Below are 19,252 nucleotides of genomic sequence, written 5' to 3'. Positions count from 1 at the left end.
CAAGTGTCTTGGAGAGGAAGGGTAGGAGGGAGATGGGGCGGTAGTTGGAGGGACAGGTAGGGTCTAGTGATGGTTTTTTGAGGAGTGGCGTGACTACAGCATGCTTGAAGGTGTCGGGGACAGTTGCAGTGGAGAGAGAGAGGTTGAGGATATGACAGATGGAGGGGGTGATAGTAGGAGAGATGGTGTTAAGTAAGTTGGTGGGGATGGGATCAGAGGAACAAGTGGTGCATTTTGAGGAGGAAAGAAGGCGGGCGGTTTCCTCCTCGGAGATATCAGGGAAAGGAGGAGAAAGAGGTCTGGGTTGGTTGGTTGAGGGAGAGGGTTGAAGGGTGAAGAGGAGGAGGTGGCTTGGTAGTGAACTCAAGGTTGATCTTTTGCACCTTGTCGCGGAAGTAGTCAGCCAGTGATTGAGGAGAGAGTGACGGGGGGTGGGAGCGGAGGGCACTTTGAGGAGGGAGTTAAGGGTGGCGAAGAGACGACGAGGGTTAGAGCTGAGAGAATTAGTCAGTTGGGTGTAATAGTCCTGTTTGGCAAGGAATAGTGAGGACTGGAAGGAGGATAGCATGAATTTGTAGTGAAGGAAATCTGAATGGGTGCGAGATTTCCTCCAGAGGCGTTCAGCAGATCGGGCGCAGGAGCGAAGGTAACGGATGCAAGGGGTCAGCCAGGAGGTGGATGGTGCAAGGGTGTCCAGAGCAGAGGAGAGAGTGGCATTGTAAGCGGAGACAGCCTCGTCAACAGACTCGGAGGACATGATGGAGGGGAGGAGATTAGAAATACTAGATGATAAGGTGGGAGGGTCAATAATCTGGAGATTCCTGGAAGTAGTGGTTAATGTTGGGCGGGGCTGAGGGGGAGGGTGAAGAAGTGTGAAGGTGATCAGGTGATGATCAGAGACAGGAAGAGCTGAGGTGTGGAAATTGGAGGGTGAGCCGGAAGAGGAGAGGACGAGGTCAAGGCAATGGCCATCACGGTGAGTAGGGGTGGTGGAACAAAGCTGGAGGTTGAAGGATGATGTTAGAGTGAGGAACTGAGAAGCGTGAGTGTTGGACAGGTCATCAACGTGTATGTTGAAGTCTCCGAGAATGAGGGATGGAGATGAGGGTTCAAGAAAAACAGAAAGCCAGGCATCGAAGTCGGTGAGGAAGGAAGGGAGGGATTTATCAGGGGGGGGCGGTAAATGACTGCCACTCTGAGTGGCAACGGGTAGAATAGACGGATGGAGTGGACTTCAAAGGATGAGAAGCAGTGAGACTGTGGTAGGAGGAGGGGTTGGAAGCTACAGGAGGGCGAGAGTAGTAACCCGACGCCTCCTCCACGGCCAACTAGGCGGGGAGTATGGGAGAAGAGATAGCCTCCATGGCATAGAGCCGCAACTGAGGCAGAGTCGTCAGGGGAGAGCCAGGTTTCAGTTAGGGCAAGCAGGTGAAGGGAATGAGAGATGAAGAGATCGTGGGTGAAGGGAAGTTTGTTGCAGACCGAGTGGGCATTCCACAGTGCACATGAGAAGGGGAGGGAAGAGGGGGGGAGGAGGGGAATAGATATGAGATTGGAGACATCCCGGAAACGTTTGCATGGATAGGACGAAGACAGGTGTGGGGGACCTGGATTGGGATTGATGTCTCCTGCGGATAGCAGGAGGAGGAGCAAGAGAGTGCGGAGGAGGGTGGGGGAGGTAGGGCGACGAAGGCGACGAAGACGGGATGCGCTTAGGAGGAATGGGGATGGGTTAATGGCAGGAAGGAAGTGTTGAAGGTTGAGAGCTAGGAAGGAGGAGGGGGACAGGAGAGATGGTGAGGTGGTGAGGGACGGGGGTGAGTAGGGTATTGCAGTAGTGAGCAAGATGGGAGAGGACATGGGTGGGCAGTGAGTTCCAGTGGTAGACAGCGGTAGGGGGAGGGGAAAAAGATTAGGAAGGGACAGGGCAAGGAAGAGAATGTGTAAAGGGGCCATAAGTAGTAACTGAGGTGTTATGGGTATATATGTAGTCCATATAATGATGCATAACCGAAACAAAACCAAAAAGATTTTGTTAGCTCATAATATTACTTATCTTGAAGTGCATTCTAAACACTGTAGAGTAACCAACATGATATCATGTTTCACAATCTGCATCAGGGAACCCACAGCCATATTAGTCCATCATCGGAGTACTCTGTAACAAAAACAAAATTGCATTGGCGTCCTTTTTAAATGCCAATTCAATGCAAATTAACCAAACAATACACAAATAATAGATGTCAAATCAAATCAATGATGTCTACTCTAATTCAGCATTCAATCCCATAGATGAAACAGCATTTAGATTTAAAAAATCCAAAATTGTCTCCAATCAAGTTGTTGAATGTGGCTACCATTACTCCAATCCAAAGGTGCAAAATCAATCACTCTCCAACGCAAATCTTGAACAGAATATTGCTTAGCCAGAGACCAGGTCACTAATGGGGCTGTCTCATTATTGCATTTAATCTAGAACTATGTAAATGGCTCCTTCTCATTGTACATCCCACATAACTCAAAAGACAAGTACAGACTATAACAAACAAAAGGAAGCAGCATAGTTGGTCATCCATCGGGCAGAGAAAAGCTCTATGACCTATAGCGTGAGTCCAATTGTGCCCCTTCCATAGCCACATTATATACGGCTCAGTCTTAAAAACTATAAATGTGTACACATCTCTCGTTGGTTTGCTCACATTGTAAAGTGAAAACAATTCCTTGATATATATGAGGAATTGAAAATTGTGAGTGGTTGAATTCTCTGGACAATTTAATAAGCAGTGCCATCAACATGGTATTGCTTTCTTAGATCTACATATTCTAAAAACTGACAGCTCTGTTATTAGTACTCTATATAGAAAACTGGTCGATTGTAATTTTTTTACGTTCACTAGTTATCATTCTTATAAATTAGGTTCTGGATTATTAGTAAGTCAGTTTCTCCAACTGTGCTGCATTTGTTCTTCACTTGATGATTTTAAGAAGTAATCTAAAGATTTGTGAAATCTGGGCAGTGGAGTTACCCTAGATATGTGGTCAGAAAGGCTAATTTTATGGGTGTAGTTTGTGCAGTGACAGCTTCTTCTGCAAAACAGGGTTCCTTAAGTGAAATACCATGTGGTTTGCACACTCTCATATTCTAATAATGTCTCAGGTTTAGTCCAAGCCATTTTCATGCATTGGCATGTTCTAAAGCTTCATTCTGTTTTTCAGGATTTTTCTACCATTGCATATTAAAGAAGAAAAAATTTGGAAGATCTTTGTCACAAGGCTTTGTTTACCTCAGATCCGTTATTAAACCATATGCATAAAGCATGTGGAAAGGGTGGCTGGTGTACTTTGAAAATTAAGAGTGCTGTGTGGACTCATCCTATAGATTACAGAGATTTCTCTGCACAATGGATGACCAACTGTTCTTCTACATTTACTATTCATATTATTGTCTGTAATTGCTCTGATTTATCTGGGATGTATGAAGCGAATCAACCGTTTAATCCATAACGATGTTAATTAAGATGCAAATATCAATAATGAGGCAGTCCCATTGGTGGCCTGATATGTGGCTAAGCAACATTCTGTTCAAGATTTGTACCAGAGAGATATCACCAATTTCATTTGACATCTATTAATCTGTATGTTGATTAATTACTTTGTATTGAGTTGCAATTTTAAAAGAACACTGACACCATTTTGATTTTGTTGCAGAACACTTGATGGACTGAAATGGCTGTGGGTTCCCTGATGCAGATTGCGAGACATGTTATGTCAGTTACTCTACGGTGTTTAGAACGCTGTTCAAGATAAGTAATGTTATGAGGTTAAAGAAAAACCCTTTTGATTTTGTTTTCTTTGTGCACCCTTACATGGACCAAAGATTAAATGTTAAAGGTGAAATGTGTTTGACCATGTCATTGCCGGTTTTCTTTCAGCTTTTTTTTGATGGTCCATCAGATTTTTTGTATTTTTTTTAAAGGCAACATTTGCAGTTACACTTGCTGTAAAAGATATATGGATATGTGTCAGTAACAATTAACAGAGAGGAAAAGGTGGGAAGTGGGCCAATGACTCCAGAGGCTGGGACTACTGGGTGAGAATAGAAAAACTTTATTATGGACTCGACACAGATCTGTGTTTCGGCGTGCGGGAGGTAAAAACGTGCAGGAGGTGGGGAGGGGGGTAATGAAATGACAGGGGAGGGAAGGGGGTCATGAACGACACGAGGGGAAGGGGGTCATGAAACTACAAAGGGGGGTCCTGAAACAACACAGTGGAAGGGGATTCCTGGAAATCAACTGGAAGGGTAGGGGCAGGCCCTGGAACTGGAAGGGGAGGGGGTCCTGGATCAGGGGAGGGGAAGAAGAGGAGGAGGAGGTCCTGGAACTCAGAGAAGGGGGGAGAGGCGGAGTGGGAAGGGGAGAGGGGGGATGGGAAAAAGTGGCGGGGAGGGGGGGTCAGCAAACTCTCGGTCTCGCTGTGTCTCACATATGCACTCGCACACACTGTCATTCTGACACACACACACTCTCTCACAGACACAATCGCACCCAATCTCACTCTCTCTCTGACACACACACTTGCACAGTCACTCTCTCTCTTTCACACAGTCACTCTCACACACAAACTCTCTCAAACATACACACTACGAGGAAAACCTTACTAGCGCCCATTTCCTTAAAAACTGAAACGGGCCTTTTTTACTAGTTAACTTATAAAACTAGATTTCATTTTAGCATGAAAATATTGTCCAAAGAATATCATACAAAGCAGTTCATTCCTTTTAAACACTTGGACTTGAAAAGAGTTTACTGAAAAAGATAACTACTCCTTTAAACCATATGAAAACTACATAAACATTAAAACTGAAGCAATGCGTTTACATTTCATTACCCCATATTGTAATAAAGATATTGCAATATATTGAAATGTGCAAGATTCCGTCTTGGCAAGAGTCCAATAGCTGGCTGTTACTCAGTTTGGTTTTTCAACTGGAAGGACACCAATCTGGAACTGAGACAAGCCAAATCTACGTTCTTAATTCTGCAGCACTAGATGTAGCATGGCAAAATTAATAAGAAATTGTAATGATCTGACTGAGGTACAAGCTATATTAGACTGCAATACTTGGATAGCTCAACCAGTACGTCAGTCAATTACTCTAACCTGCTTATTATATCATCTGTTAAATACAAAGCCACCTCAGAAACAAATCTTTTCCAGAGAAGGGGAAATGGTAGAACTAGAGGACATGAATTGTGGTTGTGGGGTTGCAGATTTAGGAATAATATTAGGAAATTCTTTTTCATGGAGAGGGTGGTTGATGCTTGGAATGCTCGTCCGAGGGAGGTGGTGGAGACAAAAACAGTGACAGAATTCAAAAGGTGTGGGATGAACACAGAGGATCCCTAATTAGAAAATGGATGGTATAAAAAAACCAAAACTTAAATGACTGCATGTTTGCTGATGTGTCAAGTGGTGCTTACATGATAACTCTAGCTGTGAAGAAGTGCCCGGCAGACTTTTATGGTCTGTGTTCTGTATATGGCAAAACAGTTCAGGATGGGCTGGAGAGGGCTTTGACAGCAGCTCCAGTGGTTGTAATGTGAGGACATGACTAGGTGGACTTCTACAGTCTGTCTCTCACATATGACAAGACAAAATGTCTTCAAAATGTCTTCAATGGCAGCTCCAGTACTTGGACTGTAAGGACAGTGCCAGGCAGACTTCTATGGACTATGTTCCAGAAATGGATGACCATGGTCAAATATTTTATACCACATTCATTGTTGGTTTAATCATGACTATTGAGCAGACTAGATGGACAGTTCAGATCTTTATCTGCACTCATCTACTATGTTACCTCAACTTATTACACAAAATCACTGACAACAATGGGCTCTATGCTGATCACAGTGCACTGGTTTATTCAAGTTTAACACAGATTTTGTATGTGCTAGGATTTACTTCCAATTAAGAGGGCCCATACTGATGAAAAAAAAAATCAGGATTAAACTGGATCATCAATACTAAACTAAGCACAATTAGCATGAAAATGTATACTACGATTATGTTTATAGAATTACTTTCAATATAGCACATTATGCTAAAGATTAACAATTGTTTTTCTTCTCCTTTAGTGCTAAAATTTTACTTCACATTCAGGGGTGAAGTGTTATATTCCAAATGACTATTTATTTATTTTTATTTATTGCATTTGTATCCCACATTTTCCTACCTATTTGCAGGCTCAATGTGGCTTACATAATAACTGTGATTGCGATCGCCAATTCCGGTATAATAGATACAGACTGACAATGTAGAAGGTTCGCGTAGGACAGACACATCAGAAAATAAGGAGGGCGGGTTGAGTTGTGACCAGTTCAGATATTAGTTTCGTTGTGTTGCAGGATCTCAATGGAAGTCAACAGGAAGTTAAACATTTTACTTTGATTAAATTATCTATCCCTTACTGAGAAAGTTCAAGCTGAATTTTCTATTTACTCAGCTCCCCATTGCTATTATCTGTGCATTATTTGCAGCGATGGCCTAACAACTTGCAGAGATTTGTACTGGGATGAGGGAGGGATAGGATTACCTAGATCAGGTTGGCAGGAAGCAGGAAGATATGGGGGGAGGGGTTGCTCTCCTATTACAAGGACTTATTATAAAGCCACAGTGCTTACAGAGCTTAAATACCACTATGATAATGAGATGGAGATCCAGCGAGTGGATTTGGAGAAGGAAGCTGTGAGAACCCAATCCATTTTGAGGTGGGCCATGGGGGCATACAGAGAACACTAGCAGCAGGATCATCTCTTTCTGGTACCACTGAAAGGTTTGGAAGGAAGTGAGGAAAAAGGGGGAAGGGGTCACAAGGTTAGTGTTACCACAAAGTAAACTGCAGGATTATGGACCATTCTCTCAGGGGGATTGGGAGGGTTCTGTAGGCCCTTGGGGATGGGTGGGGGTGTAAGCTTGCTCCCATAATGTTTGGAAGGAGGGACAATGGTGATCAAGGGGGATTTGGAGAGAATGGTGGGGAGAAGGATTCCCTTTATTGCCTATTTCAAATTAAAATACTTCATTCATATTCCTTTTGTTAGTCTTCAAAGCATTTCAGATGGGCTCACCTCCCTGTCACATCTCACCATCACTGTTCCCTCTAAGCTGAGCAGGAATTCCTCCACCTACAGACCTGCAGGGGAAGGGGGCACTGTTTCACTATCAAATTTTCAATAGTGAAGGACAGGCAAGTTCTGCAGGACTCCAGGGAACCTATCTGGCCCTGGTGCTTAAAAACACAACATTGAAGAACCACCCCCAACTGGCAGCAATACAATTGGAGGACACCCGCTCAGCTTAGAGGGAACAGTTCTCACCATTCCTTAATCACCTGCTCAATTACTCTGATCTTTAAATGATCATTGCATGGTTCTACCTGGACTCCAGCTGACTCAGTTCAAAAGCATAAGAAATAGTGCCTTTTATTTCATGGCTCCAGCATTATGGAATTCACTTCTGTTAGAGGTTTGAGGTGCAATGTCTTTAAAACACTTTAAAATAGCAGTAACAACATGGCTTTTTCAACAGGCATACAATACCTGATTCCACCTGGACTGAGTGCCTTTCCTGATACTTACCTTTTATCTTGATGTGATATTTCCCTGTCTGATGATTGTAATTCCTTTCTATAAAGTGTTTTTAGTCTGTAAACTGCTTTGCTCTGCAAAGTCAGTTTTAAGTGATATATTAAATATGACACAAAGATAAAAGATAGAGAGAGAACTAGAAAGTCTAATTGCTAGAAAAAGCTGTTGTCAAGGTTGTATGGAGTTTTGGAGGAGAACCAGGGTTGGGAGAAGGGGTACAGGAGCAAAGGTGGGATGCAAAATGGGACTCATCCCTGAGCTCTGAGTGCAGCTAGTTCTATCGATATATTTATAAATACTCCTGGGTGACTTAAGTATAAACAGCTGCTGTACAAGATGGTTAAAATTGTATATCAGCTCCAAATAACTGTATAGGATGGGTAAGTGGGTCAATGACCAACGTGAATGGGGTTGTGGAATGATGGGATCCAACCTGTCTCTGGATATGACCATCTATTTCAGGGAGGAGAGGGCTTGTACTTCACCCCTTGCTACTCTAATTCCACCCCTTGTCCCCAGTCCCCTTAGTTATGATACTTCATTTCTGATAGAACAGAAACATCAGAAGATGATGATAGAAGCCTTCAAAAAAGTCTTGACCTCCTTAGGTATGGTAAGAAATTTCCTTTTACCTTCCAATGTAATAACCAACTTCCCTGCAAACCACAATTCAGCCTTGTAACCTTTCTCAAGCATTCATTGTTTATAGTATACAAGTTCTTTGCTTTTTTGGATGGTTTTAAGACTGAGTTCTGGGGATACTCACACCTGAGCATTATCATATTGGCACACTTTGCACTACCACAACAATTTAAGCATGTGTTCTGTGTCTTGATAGCACTACAGCTTAACCACAAATGCTCTAGGAAGGAGAACAGGGCCTGTTCAGGCCTTAATTCACTTTGAGCTCTGTCAATTTTGTATCTAGGTTCTGCGTTAGACCCCAGGAAACATTCCTGCAGCAGCTTACGTACATGGTCAATAGGTGTTATTCCTTCCACTCCCTCCAGAACACCAAATATCCTAAATATTTGCCCTCCGGTTCTTGTTTTTCTGTGATCAATTGCCTATGTAGCAATTCCTCAAACTGCTCAACCTGTCTCTCTGCCTCTAAATTCCCGAGTCTGTTTTCTATTGCATCCAGATGCTCATTATAAACATCCAATTTTTTTCCTCCAATCTGGCCAGCACAGTGTTAATGATCTCAATCATGGCCTCTCTAATCTTGTGCACCACCATGGCCCACAGCTCTTCATTTATACTTGCATGCTCATAATGGTCACTGGCCAGTGAATAAGTTGGGGATTATACCAGGGCCTTCCTGCTCTGTGCCAGTGACTGGTTGACCATTTTTGATGCATACAGTTCCTTAATGGTGGTGGTTGGTTTGCCCTTTACTTGCTTTGGCATGGCAACCAATTCTGCTGAAAACACAAGAGGGATCCAAGGTACACAACCAAAAAGGAACTCAGTCAGTAGGAAAATTGGCATTTTTTCCTACCGACGGTGTTTCTCGGATTCACTAAGTATTCAGACCGCGTTGACATCTCCTGCAATCACAGTAAGACCACCTGTTTTGTTGGTTTTACCAATTTATTTGAGAAGAACCAGACAATTGGGATGTTTCTGACCCCTGACGCAGGCAGATTCACGCAGAAACACGGCCTGTGTCAGGTCATATTTTGAATACATTTCTTCCATTGTCCCAGTCTTGAAGGTCTTTTTTTTGTTCCAAACAATTCTGCTACACAGGCTACTCTGCCCCATTACTGCCTGTAATGCCCAGGTGCCTGTCTCTTTTCACCATCAGTTGGTTCCCCGCACTGGTTCTTGTGTGGTCTAAGTGGCCTACTAAACCACGTTGGGGCCGCTGTTTGCCAGTCTACTCGGGACACCGAATGTGCTTATCTCAGGAAGTAAATGCCTGACTTCTGTCCACCACTCCACAGCACTGCACTTCTCACATGGATGCTTACTGCTCATTAGAGCATGTGTGGTCTGCTTTCCTCATGCTGCTACTGTTACCCCTCCAGATCACTCTCTCCATGGCTCAAGATCCAGTAGCCTCCTACATTCCAGCCGATCAGTCTGTCCGTTAGCTTAGATGCACAATTTCACTCATCCCCAACCGCTAGCTGCGGCATCACAAGAGCTACGCACTACAGATGCGGCTCAACTCACTGCTCTGTGGTTTCTTACCTCTGCTTTGCGGACTAGAATCTCTTTCCACTCTCTCTCAGAGAATAACTGGCGAGGCATCTATCCTGTTTGACTTTCCACACTCGCTTTATTGCTTCTAGTATTCATTTTTCTTTGGGGGAGGGGGGGGGGGTTTGAACTTGGGCCCTTTCAATATTGTGGGCTTCAATCAAGGGAAAAAAGTGTTTTTCCCTATTTTATTATTTTCTAGCTTTATAAATTTGTAGTGCTTCCTGTTGTGACTATTCTGTATAAGGATTACAATTGGATTTTAATCTATATACATATAAACAAAGAGTTTAAAAAAATTATTGGCCTTTATGGATCCCCAAGGCCTCTTCATCTCAGGGCACCCCTAGACCAGGTACACAGGGAGGCTGAACCCTACCCCCCCTTGCCTTAAGTTAAAATGGAAATAAAAGTTACTTCAAGGTTTTGGTCTAGTTGTTCCTGTTTAGGATTTTTAAACTTTCTTTTTTATTTGTGCAAGTTTTTCCTTTCCTGCTTTTTGCATATATTTAAGCTTATAACATCAGAAAAAAAACCCCACACAAAAAAAACTACACAACCCACAAAACAAACAAAAAAAACCTGATGCAGAAGTAAAAAAGATACTATATTAAAGGTCTAATGTTCATTTTAACAGTTTTATTATAAAAGGCTAAATGTAAAGTATGGCACATGTAATTATGATGAAAAAAACAAAAAAGGAGGAAAAGAACCTCTCGCAAATGTGAGCAACAAGACAAAAATTGAGGCAGACTCAGAGAGGATATCAATATGTCAAATGTCAAGAGTCTTTATTATAAAAAGTCATAAAATGACCCGACACGGCTGTGTTTTGGCACAAAGGCCTACCTCAGGGGTCATGCAAATCTAGAAATTAAAATAATATAAAAATAAATATACTTGCAACATCATGTAACCAAGCTTTAAATCGATAAATTATGAGTGAAAAATAAAAAAATAAAATACGAAATATAAAAATAACTCACGTGAATAAAATGAATAAATAATGAAGACATAAGCTCAGATAAAATCAATACATATGCAACTAGTATGGGCATATGTGTTCATTTCAGTAGTGTGCTTTATAAAATGGTATATTTTATTAAAAAAAGACAAAAATGTGGTGTGTTAAAAGTACTACTACTATTACTACTACTAATCATTTCTATAGCGCTACTAGACATATGCAGCGCTGTACACTGGACATGAAGAGACAGTCCCTGCTCAACAGAGCTTATACTCTAATTAGGACAAACAGAAGAAATAAAGCATAAGGGAATTACTATGGTGGGAATGATAAAACATGGGTACTGAACGAGTAAGGATTAGGACTTAAAAGCAGCATCAAAAAGGTGGGCTTTTAGCCTAGATTTGAAGACAGCCAGAGATGAAGCTTGATATATCAGCTCAAGAAGTCTATTCCAGGCATATGGTGCAGCAAGATAAAAGGAACGGAGTCTGGCATTAGCAGTGGAGGAGAAGGGTGTCACAATTGTGGTCGTGACCCCTCTCTTATTTCTGGCGGTCAGCTTCTGAGCTGGCTTCTGTCTGTTCTTCCTGAGTTAGTTCTGTCTCTTGTCTCTGTGTGCTGGCTGCTTCCAGCATGGCTCTGATTACTCCACTATACTGCACCTGTGTGTGTTAAGCCTCTCTGTGCTTCAGTATGCTTTCTGCCTGTGTCTTGGTTTGTGTTCCTCTTGCCCTCTGGTGGCCAGAACCGGTGGCTGCCATAGACTTTCCAGACTTTCTTTCTGGTCCGGTCCAGATATTCCAGCCCTCCAGACTTGGTTTGAAGTTTAGCAGTTAGCCTCACCCGTAGCTGCCTCATGATTCCTGCAGTGAGTTTCAGCTGCTGATGGGTTTATTACCACCTGGAACCTTCTGAGTTTGCCTTTGCAACGTTTAAGGTCCCTGGTTTGTTGGTGCTTTGTTGCACTTCTGCCTAGTCTGGTCTCTTGTTTAGTTCCTTGTCTGTTTCTAGTTATATGTGTGTAGTTTAGCTTAGGTTTATTTGCTTACTTCCCTAGTCTTGTTTCTGGTCTGTATTCCTTTCTGTTTGTCTGTGTCTCTTGCTTAGTGGCTGCTCTGCAGCTTTCAGTCCTGTCTCTTGTCTGACAGTATTTGTACCCTGTTTTAGTGGCTGCTCTGCAGCTTTCAGTCCTGTCTCTTGTCTGTCAGTATTTGTACCCTGTTTTAGTGGCTGCTCTGCAGCTTTCAGTCCTGTCTCTTGTCTGTCAGTATTTGTACCCTGCTTCAGTGGCTGTCCTTTAGCTTGTCCATTTCCTGCTTTGTGTAGTATTGTCTGTCTGTGAGTCCTAGCCCAGTTTCCTGCCTTGCTGCCCATGCATATTCCTTTCCCCTCTGACCCTCAGTCCCTGTTCAGCCTAGTTGGTATCCAGTGCCTGCCCTGACCAGTAAGTCCTGCCGGCCTCCTGCACCCAGGGGCTCAACTCCTGGGGAAGGGCGGTCAAGCGCAGGTGAAGTCTAGCTGTTTCTGTCAGAGTTCTGCCTTGTCTCTGGTGTGGGGTGGTTTTGCCTGCCACTGCTGATCCACGGCAGTGGCCCAAGGGCTCACGAACCTAGTTTCTGCCTTGAAAACATGACAAAGGGAGAGATTTACCCAGTGAACGGACTTCCTGGAGAGGAGTTTAGGGAGAGATAAGAGTGGAAAGCTACTGAGGAGCTGCAGAGTGAATGCACTTGTAAGTCAGTAAGAGGAGTTTGAACTATATGCAGAAACGGATAGGAAGCCAATGAAGTGACTTGAGGAGAGGGCTAATATGAGCATAGCAACACTGGCTGAATATAGTAACATAGTAGATGACGGCAGAAAAAGACCTGCACGGTCCATCCAGTCTGCCCAACAAGATAACTCATATTTGCTGCTTTTTGTGTATACCCTACTTTGATTTGTACCTGTGCTCTTCAGGGCACAGACCGTATAAGTCTGCCCCGCACTATCCCCGCCTCCCAACCACCAGCCCCACCTCCCAATCACCGGCTCTGGCACAGGCACAGACCGTATAAGTCTGCCCAGCACTATCCTCACCTCCCCACCACCAGCCCTGGCACAGACCGTACAAGTCTGTCCAGCACTATCCCCGCCTCCCAACCACCAGTCCCGCTTCCCACCACCGGCTCTGGTACAGACCGCATTGAATTCCGTTACCGTTTTCATTTCCACCAGCAAAATTTTGAACAGATTACTGAAAGCGATGACTTAGTGGGAGACCTGTGAGAAGCAAGTTGCAATCGTCTAAGCGAGAGGTGGAAAGATAAGGGTTCTAGTAGTGTGCTCAGAAAGGAAAGGACAAATTTTGGTGATAGTACAGAGAAAGAAAACAGGTTTTAGCAGTCTGTTGAATATGTGCACAAAAAAAGAGAGAGAAGTCGAAGACGACCCCAAGGTTACGAGCTGATGAGACAGGGAGGATGAGAGTGCTATCCACAGAGATAAAGAATGGGGGAAAAGGAGAGGTTGGTTTAGGGGGAAAGATAAGAAACTCAGTCTTTGTCATGTTTAGTTACAGATGAAGGCGAGACATCCAGACAGCAATGTCAGACAGGCAGGCTGATACTTTGGATTCCTGCTGAAATTTCTGGTGTGGAGAGGTAGATCTGGGAGTCATCAGCATAAAGATGATACTGAAAACCATGGGATGAAATCAGAGTGCCAAGGGAAGAAGTATAGATGGAGAAAAGAAGAGGTCCCAGGACAGATCCCTTAGGTACACCAACTGATAGAGGGATAGAAGTGGAGGAGGATCCACCAGAGTATACACTAAAGTACGATGGGAGAGATAAGAAGAAAACTAGGAAAGAACAAATCCCTGAAATTGAAGTGAGGACAGCGTATCAAGGAGCAGGCGGGAGATCAACAGTGTCAAAAGCAGCAGATAGATCAAGAAGGATGAGGATAGAATAGAGACCTTTGGACCTGGTCAGGAACAGGTCATTGAAAACTTTAGCAAGCACTGTTTTAGTTGAATAGCTTGACATGAAAAAGTCAAGACAACAGCAGTGAACAGCACGTTCAAGTATCTTGGATAGGAAAGCGAGGAGGAAGGACATTTAGGGTCCAATGAACATTTTTTGACGAGTAGTGTGACTATGGCATGTTTGAAGACATCAGGAACAGTCACAGTGGAACGTGAAAGATTGAGGATATGACAGATAAAAGGGATGACAATAGGAGAGAGAGTGATATTATATATATATATATATATATATATATATATATATATATATATATATATATAAAACTCAGCTTAACTAGTACCACTAGATGGTGCTAAATACTAGCCTATATAATTATGTTGATCAATGGTTCTAGCAATCAAGTTAAGTGATACCTTTGCTGAACTCGTATTGAATTCTGAACAGCTTTTTTTTTTTTTAATGATGTAATCATCATTCAGGTTCAGTGATTAAAAGGGAACCTGCCTAAACTAATCCCCACAGAACTCCACTACACATCACACTATAATACACTTTTAAAATCACAAGGGGTAATTTTAACAGTCATTGATACACATAAATCAATGTTTCATGTGTGGAAATAAGTGCTTATAAAATTTGTCATTTGATATATGCATAACCTTATGCATATACAACTTGTATGCATGTGGACTAAGTGGAGATGTGTCCTGGTATTTTCAGTAACGTTACAAGATATGTGCATATGCACATCTAGTCTAATCTAATCTGGCATTTACATTCCACTGGATCCCAGACAGTGCAAAGTGGATCACACAGTAACATGAGGGAAGAAAAAACAGTAGATTAACTGGGATGATAGGGAAGACCAAATCATATACATTTTAGAACCCTCACATTAACTCACCTCCCCCCCCCAATATATTTTATTTATTTATTTAGATTTTGCTCACACCTTTTTCAGTAGTAGCTCAAGGTGAGTTACATTCAGGTACACTGGATATTTCTCTGTCCCAGGAGGGCTCACAATCTAAGTTTGTACCTGAGGAAATGGAGGATTAAGTAACTTGCCCCAAGATCACAAGGAGCAGCAGTGGGATTTGAACCGGCCACCTCTGGATTGCAAGACCGGTGCTCTAACCACTAGGCCACTCCTCCACGACAATTATGCTACGAAAATTAGCATAAAAACATTTTAAATACTTTTTAGGAATATGTCAGAAACTGGAATAGGAATGAATACACCCAAGATCTTTAGGTAGCGAGTTCTAACATAGAACAGCTTGATAAGATTCTTAGAGAGCTCACATCTTTAGGTGTAGGAAAATAAAAAATAGGCAATGAGTAGGATCTTAACAATCTGAGATTATTAGGAAAAGAGACTATACCAAATATTCTGGAACAAGACCTTTAAAGATCTTATAGACTTTTCAAGCCAGTTTAAAAAGAATCCTTGCTTGTACTGGCAACCAGTGTAGCTGAATTAGCAAGGGGGTAACACACTCACCCTTATGAGATCTGAAAATCATTCTTGCAGCCATGTTTCCAAATTAATATAAAAAAATGTGTGTGTGCCAAACAGTAGGGGTAAATAAATGCATATGAATTTCCAGGGGCAATTTCCAAATCAAAGGTACTTACATAGGTCTTAGAAAATCTGCCGATACCCACAAAGGGGGAAATATATGCATCATATTTAAATGTGCTCTCGGCTATAAAAACTATCCTTGTAGAGTGTAAACAACTATTAAAATGAATGATAGTGTTGAGCTTGAAATCTGGGTTTCCAGGTTTCTTAATCCAATAGTCTCACCATGAATCTGTAAGGTCATTACTGCTGGTCCTACCAATCGTTTTGATAGGAATTGCTATTAATATTCTGCCCATCTTACGTTTAGTAGTTTGAACTATGGGGCTGGCCATTCCTGCAGGGTCCCACTGCTGTTCCGGTGCCTGGAGAGGGAAGTCAGAAGACCCCTGTACAGGTTAGCAGAAACAATCATTTCTCATGCCTTATATAAAGAAACCTAACCAACTCAAACATTCCTGTATGAAATTATTATAAGGAGTTAACTATAACAGGGAAGGAAGGACATAGACCAGGGGTGGCATCGTTATGTATTGTTGGAACTGGAAATGCACAGAGCTCCACAGACCTTCTGTGACAAGTAATTGGAAATTTAAATAAAAATGATGGAACTGCTAGAATGGCTATTCTGAAAATATTTGTGAAATAGGTATTAAAAATTACGATGGCATTTAATGTTTACTATTTGCTTAGTTAATTCATAGACTACAAGTTATACAAAATACAGCTGCAAAGATGGTGTTTAAGAAGAAAAGGTCTGACCATGCTGCTCCGAGTTTGGTTAGCTTGAATTGGTTGCCAATCGATTTTCAAATTTCTTTTAAGCTGGCCTGTTGGGTGTATAAACTATTTGAGGGTCAATGTCCATAATATCTGGTTGAACTATTTATATTATTAGAAAAGGGATGCAAACTAAGACCAAGAATATTATAATGCCTCTGTATTGCTCCATGGTGTGACCTCACCTTGAATACTGCGTTCAATTCTGGTCGTTTTATCTCAAAAAAGATATAGCGGAATTAGAAAAGGTTCAAAGAAGAGCAACCTAAATGATAAAGGGGACAGAACTCCTCTCATATGAGGAAAGGCTAAAGAGGTTAGGGCTCTTCAGCTTGGAAAAGAGACAGATGAGGGATATGACTGAGGTCTGTAAAACCCTGAGTGGTGTAGAATGGGTAGAAATGAATCCCGTTTTTCACTCTTTCAAAAAGTAGAAAGACCAGGGGACACTCAATGCAATTACATGAAAATACTTTTAAAACAAATAGGAAATATTTTTTTCACTCAAAAAAATAGTTAAGCTCTGGAACTCACAGTGGTAAGTGTATCTGGGTTTTAAAAAGGTTTGGAGAAGTTCCTGGAGGAAAAGTCCATAGTTTGCTATTGAGACAGATATGGGGACGCCACTGCTTGCCCTGGGACTGGTAGCATGGAATGTTGCTACTATTTGGGTTTCTGCCAGGTACCTGTGACCTGGACTGGCCACTGTTGGAAACAGTGACAACTGGAGGAATAAGAGGGAGGGGTCATGACAATCCCTTCAGCGGTCATCTGGTCATTTAGGGCACCTTTTTGTGACTTAATCGTGACTGAAACAGGTCTAGACCGAAACATAGTAACATAGTAGATGACGGCAGAAAAAGACCTGCACGGTCCATCCAGTCTGCCCAACAAGATAACTCATATGTGCTAATTTTGTATATACCCTATTTTGATTTGTACCTGTGTTCTTCAGAGCACAGACCGTATAAGTCTGCCCAGCACTATCCCCGCCTCCCAACCACCGGCTCTGGCACAGACTGTATAAGTCTGCCCAGCACTATCCCCGCCTCCCAACCACCAGCCCCGCCTCCCACCACCGGCTCTGGCACAGACCGTATGTCTGCCCAGCACTATCCCTGCCTCCCAACCACAAGTCCCATTTCCCACCACCGGCTCTGGCACAGACCGTATAAGTCTGCCCAGCACTATCCCCGCCTCCCAACCACCAGCCCCGCCTCCCGATCTTGACTAAGCTCCTGAGGATCCATTCCTTCTGCACAGGATTACTTTATGCTTATCCCACGCATGTTTGAATTCCGTTACCGCTTTCATTTCCACCACCTCCCGCGGGAGAGCATTCCAAGCATCCACTACTCTCTCCGTGAAAAAATACTTCCTAACATTTTTCTTGAGTCTGCCCCCCTTCAATCTCATTTCATGTCCTCTCGTTCTACCACCTTCCCATCTCCGGAAAAGGTTCATTTGCGGATTAATACCTTTCAAATATTTGAACGTCTGTATCATATCACCCCTGCTTCTCCTTTCCTCCAGAGTATACATGTTTAGTTCAGAAAGTCTCTCCTCATATGTCTTGTAACGCAAATCCTATACCATTCTCGTAGCTTTTCTTTGCACCGCTTCAATTCTTTTTACATCCTTAACAAGATACGGCCTCCAAAACTGAACACAATACTCCAGGTGGGGCCTCACCAACGACTTATACAGGGGCATCAACACCCCCTTTCTTCTGCTGGTCACACCTCTCTCTATACAGCCTAACAACCTTCTAGCTACGGCCAACGCCTTGTCACACTGTTTCGTCGCCTTCAAATCCTCAGATACTATCACCCCAAGATCCCTCTCCCCCTCAGTACCTATCAGACTCTCACCGCCTAACACATAAGTCTCTCTTGGGTTTCTACTCCCTAAGTGCATCACTTTGCAATTCTTCGCTTTGAATTTTAATTGCCAAACCTTAGACCATTCTTCTAGCTTCCTCAGATCCTTTTTCATGTTTTCCACTCCCTCCCGGGTGTCCACTCTGTTACAGATCTTAGTATTTTTTATTCTTGTTACATTTGTACCCCGCGCTTTCCCACTCATGGCAGGCTCAATGCGGCAGGCGATAGAGGGTTAAGTGACTTGCCCAGAGTCACAAGGAGTTGCCTGTGCTGGGAATCAAACTCAGTTCCTCAGTTCCCCAGGACCAAAGTCCACCACCCTAACCACAAGGCCACTCCTCCAGTCACTGTATCATCCTCCAGTATCATCCGCAAATAGGCAAACTTTACCTTCTAACTCTTTGGCAATGTCACTCACAAATATATTGAACAGAATCGGCCCCAGCACCGATCCCTGAGGCACTCCACTACTCACCTTTCCCTCCTCCGAACGAATTCCATTCACCACCACCCTCTGGCGTCTGTCCGTCAACCAGTTCCTAATCCAATTCACCACTTCGGGTCCTATCTTCAGCCCATCCAGTTTATTTAAGAGCCTCCTGTGGGGAACCGTGTCAAAAGCTTTGAAGAAATCTAAGTAGATTACGTCTATAGCACATCCCTGATTCAATTCTCCGGTCACCCAGTCAAAGAATTCAATGAGATTCATTTGGCACGACTTCCCTTTGGTAAAAACCATGTTGTCTAGGATCTTGTAACTTATTGGCTTCCAGGAAATTCACTATCCTTTCCTTCAGCATCGCTTCCATTACTTTTCCAATAACCGAAGTGAGGCTTACCGGCCTGTAGTTTCCAGCTTCTTCCCTATCACCACTTTTGTGAAGAGGGACCACCTCTGCCGTTCTCCAATCCCACGGAACCTCTCCAGTCTCCAAGGATTTATTAAACAAATCTTTAAGAGGACCCACCAGAACCTCTCTGAACTCCCTCAATATCCTGGGATGGATCCCGTCCAGTCCCACTGCTTTGTCCATCTTTAGATTTCCTAGTTGTTCATACACACTCTCTTCCGTGTTCTATCCACTCCATTCTCATATGTACTTTTGCCAGTCAATCGTGGCCCTTCTCCAGGATTTTCTTCTGTGAAAACAGAACAAAAGTATCTATTTAGCAAATTTGCCTTTTCTTCATCATTATCTTCATAGCGG

The 19,252-nt window shown here is 42.9% G+C and overlaps 1 protein-coding gene across 5 annotated transcripts in view; it reads right to left on the bottom strand.

The window, feature by feature from the left end:
* UBE3C (ubiquitin protein ligase E3C) overlaps positions 1-19,252 on the bottom strand; it is a 362,832-nt gene that overhangs the window by 23,659 nt on the left and 319,921 nt on the right. Inside the window, exon 21 of one of the 5 annotated variants that reach the window (XM_030198654.1) lies at positions 15,686-15,746. The exons of 3 other annotated variants lie outside the window; for them this stretch is intronic. In XM_030198654.1, coding sequence (XP_030054514.1) covers positions 15,686-15,746 — 61 coding nt within the window. Of the gene's footprint in view, positions 1-2,062; positions 2,159-15,685; positions 15,747-19,252 lie in introns of those variants that run through there. One more of the 5 variants, XM_030198663.1, reaches the window with a different exon arrangement.

The sequence above is a fragment of the Microcaecilia unicolor genome, chromosome 1 (genome assembly GCF_901765095.1).
Source record: "Microcaecilia unicolor chromosome 1, aMicUni1.1, whole genome shotgun sequence".
In the NCBI taxonomy this organism is placed as follows: domain Eukaryota; kingdom Metazoa; phylum Chordata; class Amphibia; order Gymnophiona; family Siphonopidae; genus Microcaecilia; species Microcaecilia unicolor.
This window is presented reverse-complemented; position numbering and strand designations above follow the sequence as displayed.